At 43.5% G+C, this 17,265-nt stretch overlaps 1 protein-coding gene across 2 annotated transcripts in view; it reads right to left on the reverse strand.

Annotated features, from left to right (window-relative positions):
• The window catches only part of VPS13A (vacuolar protein sorting 13 homolog A), a 370,607-nt gene that overhangs the window by 10,043 nt on the left and 343,299 nt on the right, over positions 1 to 17,265 (reverse strand). For both annotated transcript variants that reach the window (XM_073633920.1, XM_073633912.1), the window contains exons 70-71: positions 12,418 to 12,541; positions 277 to 351 (exon numbers count right to left, since the gene is read on the reverse strand). In XM_073633920.1, the coding sequence (XP_073490021.1) occupies positions 277 to 351; positions 12,418 to 12,541 (199 nt within the window). The remainder of the gene's footprint in view (positions 1 to 276; positions 352 to 12,417; positions 12,542 to 17,265) is intronic.

Raw genomic sequence — 17,265 nt, forward strand, 5'->3', positions numbered from 1 at the left:
ATGAAAAATATTCTCATATCTTGATTTTAAAACATGACCTTTAAGTTTAAAATGTTGCTTCCTTTATCCTTTAACACCGCAGCAGTATGTAATCCCACATATAATACACAGAGCACAAGTAAATGTAATTTACTGCATATATTACATAAAATGTGTTCAAACAGTCTCTATCACCAAGTAAAATAGTGACCACCTTCTGGAGTCAGGCAAGCCAATAATAATCATCATTTATTCACTGCTCTATTTTAATGCAGTAACTAATATTGTTGTATTTACCTTGGCATCTTCCGGAGTCTTAAAATTGATTATTTTTCCAAACTCCTTGGCATGGAAAACAGATTTCACTCGTTCCTGCAGAATAAACAATTTCAGATGTAAGAAACAGACTCATCATTTTTATCCATGTTTTGCCTAGGGAATCTGCTATGAGGCTCCTGGTAATGAACACGGAGGTTCTGGCCACTTCTTACAGGAAGTGAAGTCTTAGGGTTTGCATTCATTTCTGGAATTTTTATCCACTTTAAGCCTATGATCTTCAAAGAACAGGTTGTACAGTAAACAGGCGCTGCTTTTCATTTGGAAATTTTGCTGTACAATAGATCACTCCAGGCAAAATATTGCCAAAATATCACTATGTTTTGTTAGCCAATGTTTAAACTAGTGCTATTAAGATAAACATGGTAATGTTTTGGGATTAGACCAAATTTCAAGAATTTTGAGTTTTACAGGTCATAAATAAATGACATAAAAGTAATAAAGTGGTTTTAAGCTACAAAATGTCCCAATAACAGTTTTGCCCCCTTACATCCATGACTCTGCCCCCCAGCTACATCATCAATCATCTCTAAAGATTACCCAAATTGTCCATTCCACTTCTCAAGTTCGCTTCCAGGAATTCTCCAGGGCCTCTTTCAGCCTTCGGAACTCCCTACCCAAATCTGTCCAGTTATCTCATACTCTGTCCACCTTCAGGCAATGTCTAAAAACCCTTCTCTTCAGGGAAGCCTCCTCCTAAAAACTGTACATTTATCTACTTTATTCAGCTCATCCGCACAATTACAACTTTTTTGTACCACTTGCCCCTGCCTTCGAGGTTGTAAGCTCCAGGACCCTTTTAGCATTCTTGTTTCAAATAGTATTGTAATCGTTCTGTCCCTTTATCAGGTAAAGTGCTGTGCAAACTGATGGAGCTATAGAAATCCTGTATAAAAATAAAATAGTAGTAGTGTGAGGACCTTTATGCTCTCAGAGCCAAGACAACACCAAAGGTAAGTAGCACAAACTGATAGTGGTTGTCTAACACAGCAAAGTGAAGAAATTACTGATGATTTAGAACAGGGTATTGAATTAAAATTCAATGAGGTCCAGTCACTAAAAATTTCTTCTGGCTGAGGTCCGAATCTCAAGTCTGCGCCATAAAAGATTGTACGCATCTACTTTCCTTTTTTTGGCACAAGCTACGCTCTCTGGCGCTTTTGTTACTGTTTCCTCCGCAAACTCTGGTAATACTCTGTAAATGTAAATGTCCCCAATAGTGTTCCCCCTTACATCAGGTGCCAAAATAATTCATTACACTGGTGCCCCCATCAGTATACCCCCATAAACCAGTTGCCCCTGTAGGATTACCTCCTTACATCAGGTGTCCCCCTTCAGAGTGCCACCTTACATCAGGTATTCCAGTCAGAGTGCCACCTTACATCAGGTTTCTGCATCCAAAGGCCCCTTACATCTGGTGTCCCCCATCAGAGTGCCCCATTATATAAAAGTTCCTCCATCACAGTGACCCCTTACATAGGGTGTCCCCAACAGAGTGACCCCTTATATAAGATGTCCCCATCAGAGCGACACCGAAGGGCACATATTATGTTAAGGGGCACGCTGATTGTGCCCATCAGAGTGCCCCTTAACATAAAATGTGCCCATCAGCGTGTCCCTTTACATAAAAAGTGCCCATTAGAGTCCCCCTTAACATAAAATGTGCCCCCTGGACATAAAATGTGTCCATCAGAGCAAATCTCTGAGAAGTACACACACAAACACCTTGAGGGCAAGCAGGAAGAGGGAGCTGGCAGAGGTAGCGCGTTTCAGGGGGTGGGAGTTGCGTTGAGAACCTTGCTGAAGGGGGCAAAGCACACACGTGACATCACACAATGCCTTGCAGACAGGGAGGGACGGAAGCGGGTAGAGATACTGGGGGGACGGGGCGCACACGCGACGTCACGGGATGTTGGGACACCTGCAGTCCCAGCAACCAATGACTGCTGAGGGGCAGGGATCTGGCATGTTTGACTGGCGTGTGATATAAAATGTAGCGCTATTGGTGATAACAATGAACCAATCAAAAGTAAAAACAAAAACATAAATATAACTGTTATGACACAATATACTAATAAAGTTCAATAGTGTCCAAATGAGTGATAATAAAATAATAATCCCATAGTGGCAAATGTATGGAGTGAAACCAGAGTTGAAAATCTTCACGTCTGTGTCACAATGGTAATACGATCTTGCATGAAAAAACTGGTGAAATACGCTTACCAGAAGTGGTGGATTCGGATGCCGGTGACACCGAATCAAACAGGCTCAGAGATCCACGATGGACATGGTGGGTCCAAGAAACCCCGGATCTCAAGGGGAATCTTCCCTCTGCTGTCTCGGTCACAACTGCCAGTCCAAAACACCAAGTGGGGGTCCCAGCCGCATGGAGGTCTCAGAGGAAAGGATGGTTAACAAAAAACATATATGGAAGCGCCAATAGTGCAGATCAAAAGATGTTTTTATTGGATGACACCAATAATATAAAACAGTTTAAAAATAGCGTGATCACCTAAAAACTATAAAATCAAGTGTAGGGAAGAGTGTAGCTCCCCGACACGTTTCGTCCAATTGGACTTCAACTGGGGCATCCCAGTTGCCCCAGTTGAAGTCCAATTGGACGAAACATGTCGGACGAGCTACACTCGGGCGAAGCAAACGAGTTGCCCCCTGCATATAGGTTCGGACCAGTGAGTGTAAGGCCAAAGGCCTTTGGAAGAATATTGACAGGGCCGAAATCTGACCTCTGATTGTACTCAAAGCCAATCTGATTTCCACAGCTGACTGTAGAAAAGAGAGAATTCTCCCAATCACGTATTTCCGAGGATGCCATTTTCTTGCTTCACACCAAGCAATACAAGTCTTCCAGACCTTATGATAGTCCCAGTGACAGCTTTTCTAGCATTCACTAGGGTAGAGGCCACTGATCCCGAGATGCCACGGTCCTTCAACATCCTGGCTTCAATAGCCATGCTGTCAAATTTAAAGACTGTAAATTGGGGTGGAATATAGGACATTGAGACAGTAGAACAGGGCAACGTGGAAGCGTCCATCGCCCGTCTATTGTCAGTCTTACAATCTACGGGTAACCAGGGCCTACTGGGCCAGGCTGGTGCCACCAGAATGACTGGAGCCCCCTCGCTCTGAATCCTGTGCAACATATGTGGAAGGAGAGGGATCAGGGGGAAGCATAAACCAGGGAGTAATGACTTCATGGAACTACCAGAGCATCTGCTCCGACTGCCAGAGGATTCCTTGTTCAGGACACAAACTGCTGTAGCTTGTTGTTGAACCTGGATGCCAATAGGTCGACCTCTGGCCATCCCCAATGCTGGCAAATTTCCTGGAACACCCCTGGGTGTAGGAACCTTCCCCCAGGGCAGATCTGCTGGCGGCTGAGATAATCTGCCAGCGGCTGAGATAATCTGCCTTCCAGTTCTCTACTCCCAGGATATGGACTGCCGATAGAATTGGCACATGTCCTTCTGCCCAGGCTAGTATGTGGTTCACCTCCTTCAGAGCCGAATGACTCCTGGTACTGCCTTGGTGGTTTATATAGGCCACTGCAGTGGCCTTGTCGGACTGAACCCTGATAGGGCAGTCCTGAAGCTCCACCATCCAGGACCGTAGGGCCAGATGTACTGCCTATAACTCTAGGATGTTGATGGGCAGGATCTGTTCTGTCCTTGACCATTTCCCCTGAGCTGTGAGCCCCTCTAGGGTCGCTCCCCAGCCTGAGAGACTGGCATCTGTAGTCAGTACTCTCCAAATTACTGGGAGGAAGGATCTTACCTTTCGCAGGTTCTGATCCTACAACCACCAGTTTAGACGTAAGTGCGCCTGAGGAGATAAGAACATTGGATAATCCAGGGCTTGTCCTCTCCTGTTCCAAGCCAACAAGATGTCTTGTTGTATAGGCCTGGAATGGAACTGGGCATAGGGCACTACCTCGGAGGACACCATCCTTCCTAGAAGACTCATACAGAGCCAAATGGAGGGTTGTCTGGTGCCCCTGATCCTTCAGGGCACAGATCCTTACGGGTGGCAAAAATACCCTTGCTTGGACCGTATCTAGGATCAGACCTAAATAGATCAGACTTTGAGCTGGTTTAAGGCTGACTTTTCGGTATTTATGATCCAGCCTAAGCTTTCCAAATACTGCACTATGCAGGTTATGCTCTGTTCTAGAGCCTGTAGTGAGTGATCTCTGGGCAGGAGGTCAAGATCCCTTGGGCCCTTAAAAGACCCAGTACTGGTGCTAGGACCTTTGTGAACACCCAGGGAGCTGTGGCAAGCCCAAAAGGTAGAGCCACAAACTGAAAATGACGTTCCTCTACTGCAAATCGCAGGAACCTCTTATAAGGCTGAAAGATAGGACACGTACCTTTACATCGATGGAGACTAGAAAGTCTTCCATCTGGAGCAAGGCTACAACTGAGCAGACAGACTCCATCCGAAAGTAATGGATTAGTAGATACTGGTTCAGAGATCTTAGATCCAAAATGGGCCTTGTGTCCCTGTTTGGTTTTTGAACCATAAACAGGTTTGAATAAAACCCTGCTCCCCTTTCGGATACAGGAACCTGTAAATTTCACTCCTCGATGCACTAAATGATGTAGCGCCTGAAACAGTAAGTTTCTTTTTGGAGGATCCACCTCTGAGGGAGAACCCCCCCCATAACTCCAGCTTGTAACCGCTGGATATAGTCAAGGTGACCTACTTGTCCTGAACCACTGTTCTCCAAATGTCCGCAAAGTGCAGCAGCCTTCCCCCAAGGAGGGCTTGGTGCCGGGTTTAGAAGAGCTTTGGACCCAGGGCTTTTTCTGGCCCTGGCCATAAGCCTTGCCCCTGGCTCTAGCGCCCTGTTGGCGGCAGAACCGCTTTGGCACTGACACACCTGGGGAAGCAGTCCCTGAGGTTTTAAACAGGGGACGCTTGGTGTGTCTCTTTACCGGAAGTAGAGAACTCTTCCAGACTGCTGCATCTATGGCTGGCATGCTCCACTTCTTGAAGAACTTTTCATCCATGGGATATAAAAGGGAAAACCTCTTAGGAGGAACAAAAATCCTGTCAGGATGTTCCCAATCAGCATACACCGCCTGTTCCAACAGTGGGTGTAAGGGAAAGCCTGTGCGGCCTGAAGAGGCCTCAGGGACCCCAAAGAGGACCAGGGGGCTCAGTAACCTCTGAAAAAGGCAACTTAAAGGCAGAACGAACTATCTTGGTAAGAGTCTGGATCAAAAGCCTCTGCGACTGAGAGGCAGACACCAACTGGATATCATCTAGTCCAGATTGCTCAGAAGCAGACTCATCTGCCAGGCCCTCCACAAAATCCTGAGCTTTTAGCTCTTCCCCATCCTCCACCCATTCCTGCTCCAAACTAAGAGGCTCAAGGGATGGGGATTTGTCACGCTTCTTGCCACCCTGCGGGATGGAGACAATCATGCCAGCAATCCTGTGCTCTAACCCGGCTAGGGCCGAGGACAGTTCATCCTTGGTGATAAAGGGTGAAGCAGCAGCATTGACTGTAGGCACAATACCAGATAAGCGCAGTGGCTCAGATTGCCCCGGAAGCCTCTGGTCTTTCAGGGGATACAACACTAGGGATACGACTAGGTTCATCAGGCGCTACTGACGACATAGGTGTGCCCTTCCCCTTTTTGAAGACATTTACAAGCCACAAAAAGGGAGTACCTAGGTGTAGTATTAACACACCTTAATAGGGCTCACCAAGCTCCTATGCAACAATCCTGCTAAGCACCTTAGCCTGCCAAGCAACATCTGGTGACTCACGTGACCTGGGTAAGGAGAAATGAACCGCTGCAAATTCCTGGTTCAGAGCCTGCTCTGTGTCCCACAGATGCCTTCTGGAAGCACCACATGCTTGGCATACACAGCTTAAATAAGCTGGCTGTGCTCCGGGACGTTCTGCATATGCGTGCGTACTGCGTACGCATGTGTGTGGTCCCGGCAAATGGGCACGGATGTATTCGCATATGACGCAAATCTCTGTGCACCCAGATTAGGCTACGGCGCATGCGCGGCTCCGAGTGGGCACAACGCCTATGGCAAAGCCGCATATGCCATAGCCACCAACAAACTGCTGAGCACAGCAGCACTCTTGTGAATGCACGTGCGCCATGGCGAACCAAGGCGAAATGGCGCACTGTCGTGCGCCATCATTCAGGTAAAAACAGCCAGACACAAGCAAAAAGGTACACTTTGCAAACACCCACAGCTAGCTCAAAACTCCCCCCGTATGGTCACTGCACACAGGTGTCCACCCTCTAGCTAGCTTGACTGATTGTTACAATTACTGGGACACCCACAATAAGTAAATAAAGCGGTTTCACTTACCCGTCCAGGCACAGGGCAGCTTAGAAACCAAGAGCCCAATCTTCATCTATCACGGTGAGTTCCTGTCACTTGAGGACCTTCAAGGACTGGGTACCCTTGTTATGTTTGGGTCCACCCCCTTGGACCTGTACAGCACCCTGCAGGAATGCCTTAGCACTGTGGTGTCCAGGATTCCACTGCGCAGGGTCCAGCGCCCGGTGGTCACATTACAGGCAAAACATCGCAGGATCTTGAGTCTTCTTTGCAAATAGAGCCTGTGTCAAATGGATCTGATCGGTCAATCCCTTGATTCATTTAAGACCCGTTTGCGGGACTAGCGACCTAGAGCTCAAACAAACGTGCTCATCCACCTTGCAGACACTGGTAAAAAACTGATGTACTTCCTGTATGGTAGGGGTTATATAGGGGGTCACTTCCTGTCTAAGACTTTGTCTACCAGTGTCCAGTCACCTAGAGATGGTGTATAACCCAGTAGGTAATGAATATTAGCCTAACTCTATGTCCCATGATGTATGAAAAAGAAATCATTTTGCTAAGACGCATACCTCGTTCCCATCTCAAAAAGGTGGGAGGTATAGTGCCTTGCAAAAGTATTCACCCCCTTGGCTTTTTACCGATTTTGTTACTTTACAGCCTTTAGTTCAATGTTTTTTTTAATCTGAATTATATGTGATGGATCACAACTAGGGCTGCAACTAACGATTATTTTCATAATCGACTAGTTGGCCGATTATTGCTTTGATTAATCGATTAAAAATTAAAAAAAAAAAGTGTGATGTATAATTAAGTTAATATGTAAAGTTTAAAAAAAGGCAATTTATTCTTAAAAATCTATATGCAGTGGTAAATATAAATAAACAACTATATGGTTAGGGAACAAAATATCTAATCCACTCTGAGAAGAAATATACTGTATATACTATTAGAAGAGATATACTGTATAAACTATTAGAGGATATATACTGTATAAACCATTAGATGATATATACTGTATATACTATTAAAGGGTAGGGATGAGCCGAACACCCCCCTGTTCGGTTCGCACCAGAACATGCGAACAGGAAAAAAGTTTGTTCAAATACGCGAACACCGTTAAAGTATATGGGACACGAACATGGATAATCAAAAGTGCTAATTTTAAAGGCTTATATGCAAGTTATTGTCATAAAAAGTGTTCGGGGACCTGGGTCCTGCCCCAGGGGACATGGATCAATGCAAAAAAACGGCCGTTTTTTCAGGATCAGTGATTTTAATAATGCTTAAAGTCAAACAATAAAAGTGTAATATCACTTTAAATTTCGTAGCTGGGGGGTGTCTATAGTATGCCTGTAAAGGGGCACATGTTTCCCATGTTTAGAACAGTCTGACAGCAAAATGACATTTCAAAGGAAAAAAGTCATTTAAAACTACTCGCGGCTATTGCATTGTCGGTCCGACAATACACATAAAAGTTCATTGATAAAAACGGCATGGGAATTCCCCACAGGGGAACTCCGAACCAAAATTAAGAATTTAAGAACCGTCAGAAGAGGAGACGCGTCACGTGCTAGCATGGATGCGGAGCAGCCCTGAGAAGAAGATGAAGAAGAGAAGAAGATGAAGAGAAGAGTGGGAGCCTCCCCCCATGCCATGGGTGCGGAGCGGCCCGAGGAGAAGAAGATAGAAGACGCCGCGGAGGAGATCCTGGACGAGAACACCGGAGGAAGAACCAGAAGAAGAAAAAGAAGAAGATGAAGGAAGATAGAAGAAAGAAGAAGCATTTAAATAAAGGAATTGTCAAAAATTGTCTCGTCATTTTTAACATTTCTGACAGTTTTTTAGTGAAATGGTAGGGGTACTTTTGTACCCCCTTACCATTTCACACAGGGGGGGCGGGGTCTGGGGGTCGCCTTGTTAAAGGGGGCTTCCAGATTCCGATAAGCCCCCCGCCCGCAGACCCCCACAACCACCGGCCAGGGTTGTGGGGATGAGGCCCTTGTCCTCATCAACATGGGGACAAGGTGTTTTGGGGGGCTACCCCAAAGCACCCTCCCAATGTTGAGGGCATGTGGCCTGGTAGGGTTCAGGAGAGGGGGCGCTCTCGTCCCCCCTCTTTTCCTGCGGCCTGCCAGGTTGCGTGCTCGGATAAGGGTCTGGTATGGGTTTTTGGGGGGACCCCACGCCGTTTCTTTTTTTTTTTTTTTGGCGCGGGGTTCCCCTTAAAATCGGGGGACCCCCACGTCATTTTTTTTTTAAATTTTGGTTCGGGGTTCCCCTGTGGGGAATTCCCGTGCCGTTTTTATCAATGAACTTTTATGTGTATTGTCGGACCGGCAATGCAATAGCCGCGAGTAGTTTTAAATTACTTTTTTCCTTTGAAATATCATTTTGCTGTCAGACTGTTCTAAACACGGAAAACATGCGCCCCTTTACAGGCATACTATAGACACCCCCCAGCTACGAAATTTAAAGGGATATTACACTTTTATTGTTTGACTTTAAGCGTTATTAAAATCACTGCTCCTGAAAAAACGGCCGTTTTTAAAAAACTTTTTTTTGCATTGATCCATGTCCCCTGGGGCAGGACCCAGGTCCCCAAACACTTTTTATGACAATAACTTGCATATAAGCCTTTAAAATTAGCACTTTTGATTTCTCCCATAGACTTTTAAAGGGTGTTCCGCGGCATTCGAATTCAAATTGTTCGCTGTTCGGCGAACTTGCGAACAGCCAATGTTCGAGTCGAAGCTCATCCCTATTAAAGGGTGAATCTGGTAAATATCAGACTATTTTACTAAAAAAACAATGTCTTCCTTCAAAAAAAAAAAAATTTCATTTTAAGAACGTTAGTTCGATTTTGTAATCGGGGTCAAGTCGAAGTTCATTTTCAACCACAGTGACGGGAAAATTTGGAAATAATAAAAAACTTCTAGGTCAAAGAAATTTTCAGTGTATGTGGGTTTTGTTCAGAAATTACATTCATTTTAAAAACAGAATGTTGAAAACAAGTCAAAATTTCAAACAACATTCTTTCATTCAGCGAATGTACAAAGATTTTTCGTCTGAATATTCTCGTCCGAAAATTGATCCGTGTGGCCAGCATAAGGCTCGGTACACACCTATGCAGTTTGCTTTTGATCTGTTTCTGCAGTGCTTTTTGCTGTGCATTTTGATTTTTGTGCACGTGATTTTGCGGTGATTTGCATTTTTGCACTTTTTTTGGCCAATTTGTTGGGCAGATTAAAAAACACAAATTGCTGCAAAAACGCATTACATGCTTTTCTGCAGCTTCTCCATTGAAATATATTGAACCAAAAAAGCACCATTAAAAAAAGTCCCTGTCCCTTTCCAAATACACAGCAGCTGAAAAAAGCATAGATGTGACCATGTCCCATAGGAAACCACGTAAATGAACTCTAGTGAGTTTCTGCAAAAGGCACCAAAAAAATACATAGATGTGAACCAGGTCTAAGACATTTAGTAACATAATGGGGTTAAAAAAACTAAAATTAGCCCTTTATAGTACAAAAAAAGCAGATAATCACTACTGTAAGGGGTTCATTTTTTTACTGTAGAACTGTGAAAGTAATATTTCCAGTAGCGATTATTTGCTCTTTTTGTACTATAAAGGGCTCATCAGAGTTTTTTTTTTTCACCCCATTATGTTACTGGCCGATTAATCGATTATGAAAATAGTAATCAATTAATTTCATAATCGATTAGTTGTTGATTAATCGATTAGTTGTTGATTAATCGATTCGTTGTAAAGCCCAAATCACAACACAATAGTCTAAGTTGGTGAAGTAAAATTAGAAAAATATATACATAAAACTATTTTTCAGAAATAAAAAACTGATAATTGTCATGTGCGTATATATTCACCCCCTTTGTTATAAAGCCCATAAAAAGCTCTGGTGCAACCAATTACCTTCAGAAGTCACATAATTACAGAAATTATGTCCACCTGTGTGCAATCTAAGTGTCACATGATCTGTCATTACGTATACACACCTTTTCGAAAGGCCCCAGAGGCTGCAACACCTAAGCAAGAGGCACCACTAACCAAACACTGGCATGAAGACCAAGGAACTCTCCAAACAAGTAAGGGACAATGTTGAGAAGTACAAGCCAGGGTTAGGTTATAAAAAAATATCCAAATCATTGACGATCCCTAGGAGCACCATCAAATCTATCATAACCAAATGCAAAGAACATGGCACAACAGCAAACCTGCCAAGAGACGGCTGCACACCAAAACTCACGGATCGGGCAAGGAGGGCATAAATCAGAGGCAGCACAGAGACCTAAGGTAACCCTGGAGGAGCTGCAGAGTTCCACAGCAGAGACTGAAGTATCTGTACATAGGATGACAATAAGCTGTACGCGCCATAGAGTTGGGCTTTATGGCAAAGTGGCCAGAAGAAAGCCATTACTATCAGCAAAAAACAAAATGGCACATTTTGAGTTTGCGAAAAGGCATGTGGGAAACTCCCAAAATGTATGGAGGAAGGTGCTCTGGTCTGATGAGACTAAAATTTAACTTTTTGGCCATTAAAGAAAATGCCATGTCTGGCACAAAGCCAACACATCGCATCACCCAAACAACACCACCCCCACAGTGTGATTTGAGGCTACGATGGAGGTTCACCTTCCAGCAGGACAATGACCCCAAACACACTGCTAAAGCAACACTTGAGTGGTTTAAGGGGAAACATGTACATGTGTTGGAATGGCCTAGTCAAAGCCCAGACCTCAATCCAATAGAAAATCTGTGGTCGGACTTAAAGACTGCTGTTCAAAAGCACAAACCATCCAACTTGAAGGAGCTGGAGCAGTTTTGCAAGGAGGAATGGGCAAAAATCCCAGTGGTAAGATGCGGCAAGCTCATAGAGACTTATCCAAAGCGACTTGGAGCTGTGATAGCCGCAAAAGGTGGCTCTACAAAGTATTGACTTTAGGGGGGTGAATAGTTATGCACGTTGACTTTTTCTGTTATTTTGTCCTATTTGTTGTTTGCTTCACAATAAAAATAAAAAACATCTTCAAAGTTGTGGGCATGTTCTGTAAATTAAATGATACAAATTCTCAAACAATCCATGTTAATTCCAGGTTGTGAGGCAACAAAACACGAAAAATGCCAAGGGGGGTGAATACTTTTGCAAGGCACTGTATAGTAACAGCATATTCAACTCCATGTACAAATAAAAGGACAAAAAAAATCCTCATCACAGCATACAACCACTTTGGACTGCATGACCATCTCAGAGAGAACACCAGTATACCTAATGAACTGAAAAAACCTGCACTCATTGGGTAACTGGAGAGACTTCCAGGATTTCCAATATTTAACATTAATCTATCATTACCTGTTGATAGTACAGTAAATCTAATTCAAGCAAAAAATATAGCAGAAGGGTAGGCACTTCCATTCTTCTAGGGGTACTAAGCAGAAATGAGCATATGTGAAGTGGGAGGGGATAAAACCTCAAGGGGCCGGCCTTCTGTTTTCTATGTAAGAAGGCCAGTGAACTTGCTCAGCTCTGCTCTTGATAATTCAACAAATTCCCAGATAACATACTGGCTGGACCTGAATAACGGAGTCCTATACTAACTGAAACTTGGACAGGTTGTCACGCCCGGCTGTATGACCAGTGCAGGAAAACACCAGAAAACCTAATGAACTGGGAAAACCTGCACTTGTTGGGTAAATGTCTTTTTACTACAATTTTTAATCCTCAGTGGATGACAAAGAAGAGGTATACGTACCTTTGCTTCAATGCGTAGTCTTCTACCACTCACAATAATTGGCTCTTTGGTAAACTCATCAAAACTGTACTGCCACTCACAAGTAAGCTGTCCAAACGTTCCTTTAGTAACAAACAAAACACCACTAGAAAAAAGAAGAGAGAAGTTTAATTATGGCACACAAGTACGTATTTGATTTTAAAGTGATTGTAAAGTCTTGTTTTATTTTCTATAAAAATAACATGTCATACTTACCTGCTCTGTTGCAGTGGATTTGCAAAGGGCAGCCCGGATCCTCCTCTTTTCGGGTGCCTCTTCAGTGCTCCTGGCCCCTCCCTCCTGTTGAGTTCCCCCACAGCAAGTAGCTTGCTATGGGGGCACCCAAGCCGAACTGCAGCTCCCTGTGTCCATTCAGACATGGAGTTGCAGTTTTGTCCCGTCCCCTCTTTCCTGATTGGCTAACTGACTTTGACTGGCAGCAGCGGGTGCCAATAGCGCTTCTGCTGTGTCTCAGCCAATCAGGTGGGAGAGACCCAGACAGATGAGACACTAGTGGACATTGCTGGAGAGAGATGGGGCTCTGGTAAGTATTAGGGGGGCCGCTGCACACAGAAGGCTTTTTATCTTAATGCATAGACTTTAGACCTTCTGACTTTACAACCCCTTTAAATCATGTGTGCACTTTAACGACATGCCTTTGTTTTGGAGCACAGTGTTTAAAGCCTGATAATAGAAAATACTCTTATTGAACTGTATTTCAATGGAATCTCAAGCAAATCAGAAAATAAAGACTTACCTGTCATTGCGAAGAGACAAACAGGAAGAGTTTAAATTGCTTGCCTCTTATTCCTTCCTCAGCATTTTCCAGGGAAATAATTTAGAATATCAGGGATGCAATAAGGAAGGAAATGCTACCATGGAGATTATGTGGATATATTATTACCACAAAGAATAGTGGTTTATTAAATTACACTTCTACATTTTATTAGACACTACTGTACAAACATTTTAAACAGGTATGAAAAATGCTGTGGATTAAAAGGGGTTGTAAACACTCACCATTTTTCACCTTAATGCATTCTATGCATTAAGGTGAAAAACCTTCTTTACTGCAGCAGCGCCCCTGAGCCCCACTTACACTTACCTGAGCCCTACTTATACTTACCTGAGCCCCGTAATTCCCGCAACGGGAACAAGCACACCAACTCTGGCCGGTGTCTCGTGCCCTGATTGGATAGATTGATAGCAGCGCAGCTATTGGCTCCGGCTGTCGTCAATCAAATCCAAGCATGGGGGGCGCCGGGGGTCGGAGCCGAGTCCTGCTGTCTATGTCAACAGACGCAGCAGCAGGACATGGGAGCACGCCAGCACGGGTGTCGCATAGGGGAGCGCTTCTCCGACGGGACACTTGAGAAGAGGAGGAGCGCTGCAGAGGGACCATAGAAGAGAAGGATCGGGGCCACTCTGTGCATAACCAACTGCACAACGGAGGTAAGTATGACATTTAAAAAAAAAAAACTGAACCTTTACAACCCCTTTAAGAATGCTTTCAGAAGTGTTAATAGTTTCTTTTTATCAATTAACAAAATGGAAAATAAATTAACAAAAGAGAAATCCAAATCACAACAATGTTTGGTGTGAGAACCCTTTGCCTTCAAAACAGCATCAATTCTTCCATTCTTCTAGATACACTTGCACAGTTTTTGAAGAAACTCGGCAGGTAGGTTGTTCCAAACATCTTGGAGAACTAACCATAGATTGTCTATGGATGTAGACTGCCTCAGATCCTTCTGTCTTTTCATGTAATCCCAGACAGACTCAATGATGTTGGGATCAGGGCACTGCGGGGGCCAAACCATCACTTCCAGGACTCCATGTTCTTCTTTACACTGAAGATAGTTCTTAATGCCATTGACTGTATGTTTGGGGTCATTGTCCTGCTGCAGAATATATTTGGAGCCAATCACATGCTTCCCTGATGGTATGGCATGATGAATAAGTATCTGCCTGTATTTCTCAGCATTGAGGACATCATTGATCCTGACTAAACTGTCAACCCCATTTGCAGAAATGCAGCCCCAACTTGCAAGGAACCTCCACCATGCTTCACCGTTGCCTGCAGACACTCATTATTGTACTGCTCTCCAGCCCTTAGGTGAAAAAACTGCCCCCGTTGCATCCACATTTTTAAAATTTTGACTCATCAGTCCAGGGCACCTGCTGCCATTTTTTTGCACCCCAGTTCCTATGTTTTCGTGCATAGTTGAGTCACTTAGTCTTGTTTCCACATCAGAGGTATGTCCTTTTGGCCATAATTCTTCCATGAAGACCACTTCTGGCCAGACTTCTCCACACAGTAAGATGAGTATACCTGAGGCTGCATTCACACTTCTGCGCTTTGAATCGTGAGCAGATTTCCCACGATTCTGCCCCCCGATTTGAAAGCGTTGATGTGTGAATGACAAATCGCGAGACTCGCATTTGACATGCCATTCAGTTGAATGACACCTAAAAATCGCGGTACGGGTCTGTATTCAGGAGCTACTTTTGGGAGACATGCTTCCTGCGATTGCAGCATGAATTATCACGCGACAATCGCGGCAGACCCGCACCCTGATTTTAGGTGTCATTCAAATGAAATGTCAAATGTCCTGCGATTTGCCATTCACACATCGCTGCTTTAAAATCGCAGGCAGAATCATGGGAAGTCTGCCCACAATTCAAAACGCTGAAGTGTGAATGCAGCCTGAGTCCCACTGGTTTCCTCCAGTTCTGTGCTGATGGCACTGCTGGACATCTTAGGATGTCGAAAGGAAGCAATTATGAGATGTGATTCCTCTGCTACATTAAGTTTCCTTGGCCGACCACTGCATTTACCATCCTCAGTGTTGCCTGTTTCTCTGTGCTTTTTCAAAATAGCTTGAACAGCACATCTTGAAAGCACATCTTGTATGACCCGTGACCTGAAACTTTCTTCCACAATCTCACCTTGGTAGCAGAGTGTGGCTGTTTCTCATTCAGTTTTAAGCCTCCTACACAGCTGTAATCATACACCTGACACTATTGCCTAGTACACGCGGACCAAATGTCAGGAGGTATCAGCCAGTTCAATAAAAACCGGCCGACATTCAGCCCGTGTGTGTGTCAGTCAGTCCAACAGTAGCCAGCTGTTTGTCCAGCTTCTGTTGGACGAGCATGCTGGAAAACCAGCAGCCCACTGACTTACAATCAGCGCTCTTAGACAATGGATGGGGGTGTCTCCCTGTTAGAACACAACAGCTCAGCTCTGGGGAGATTGCTGTACGAATGCCGGATCATTAGTACAGCGGCTCCGCTGTTAGTGTGTACCAGGCTTAATCCTACAAAATCCCTGACTTTGTGCAAGTGTACAAAGTGTGCAAGTGTAAGAATTGATGCAGTTTGCAGCCAAAGGGTAAGCACACCAAATATTGATTTGATTTAGATTTTCCTTCTGTATCCTCACTTTGAAAATTGATAAAAAATAAACAAACAATATATATATTTTTGAAAGCATTCTTACTTTATAGTATTTTTTCACACCTGCCTAAAACTTTTGCACAGTACTGTATAAGGGTAGGCTGTAGTAAAACAAAACAGTGAAACCAAGATCCTACATAACCCTGTATAAAAACATAATTAAATCAAAAACAGGGATGACCAACTCATGAGGACAACTAGAAAAACGAAAGCTCCAAATACTATCCTAAAAGGTTTGGAAGTAACAGCAACATTAAAAACCAGGTAGTAGCCTAAATGTAACAGACTAAAATCCTCCATAAATTTCATTTAATGACAAGGAAAACACACATTGGGGGCCACGTATCAAGCAACTTAGTAACACTATTAGCTGCTAATCAGTCTGCATCTGATCGGATAAAGTCTATGGGGGGTTATTTACTAAAACTGGAGAGTGCAAAATCTTGTGCAGCGCTGCATAGAAACCAATCAGCTTCCAGGTTTTATTGTCAAAACTTAATTGAACAAGCTGAAGTTAGATTATGATTGGCTACCATGCTGCACCAGATTCTGAGTGTTCCAGTTTTAGTAAATGAACCCCCATGTGAAAATTTTTCTGTGCATTTATGACCACTGTACCTGCAATCTTAGGAAGCCAACTGTAACAAATTTTGCAAAGTTCTGAAACAATTACTAAAGATTAGACAGATTTTCACTTTAATCAGATGCATAATTAAGATGTAGTCAGGTTCAGGTTTCACATTGTCATAGTGCTAATTTTAAGCAGCTAAGGGAGGAATTTATGACACGAGCTGAGACCATAATCTGCTAAAGCATTGCCATGCTGTGTAACAGAAATAAAGGTCCCCCATCATAGCTTCAATAAGCAATACTTAACAACTATACATACTAAAACACAAGATTTAACCACTTCAATACCAGGCACTTTCACCCCTTCCTGCCCAGGACAATTTTGAGCTTTCAGTGCTGTCGCAGTTTGAATCACAATTGCGCGGTCATACAACTTGTGGTATTTGATCACTTCTGCAGTTTTTATTTTTTGATAAACTAAAAAAGACGGACATTTTTGGAAAAAAAAAAAAAAAAAAAGTTTTTCTTCGTTTCTGTTATAAAATTTTGTTTTCTCCTTTACTGACGGGCATGATGAGGCAGCACCAATGGGCACTGATGAGTTGGCACTGATAAGGTGGCACTGATATGTAGAATTGATGGGCACTGATATGCATATATATATCAAAAAAGTCGCGCTAAAAATTAGAGGTAAAAAACTTCATAAAGATATGAAGGTGAATAGTGATCATTAGGTAGATGAGTTTCATAAGAGTGCTGAGCAATGTAAATACACGCTTTAAAAATAAATGCTGTTGGTTA

Source organism: Aquarana catesbeiana, linkage group LG01 (genome assembly GCF_042186555.1).
Source record: "Aquarana catesbeiana isolate 2022-GZ linkage group LG01, ASM4218655v1, whole genome shotgun sequence".
Lineage (NCBI taxonomy): Eukaryota > Metazoa > Chordata > Amphibia > Anura > Ranidae > Aquarana > Aquarana catesbeiana.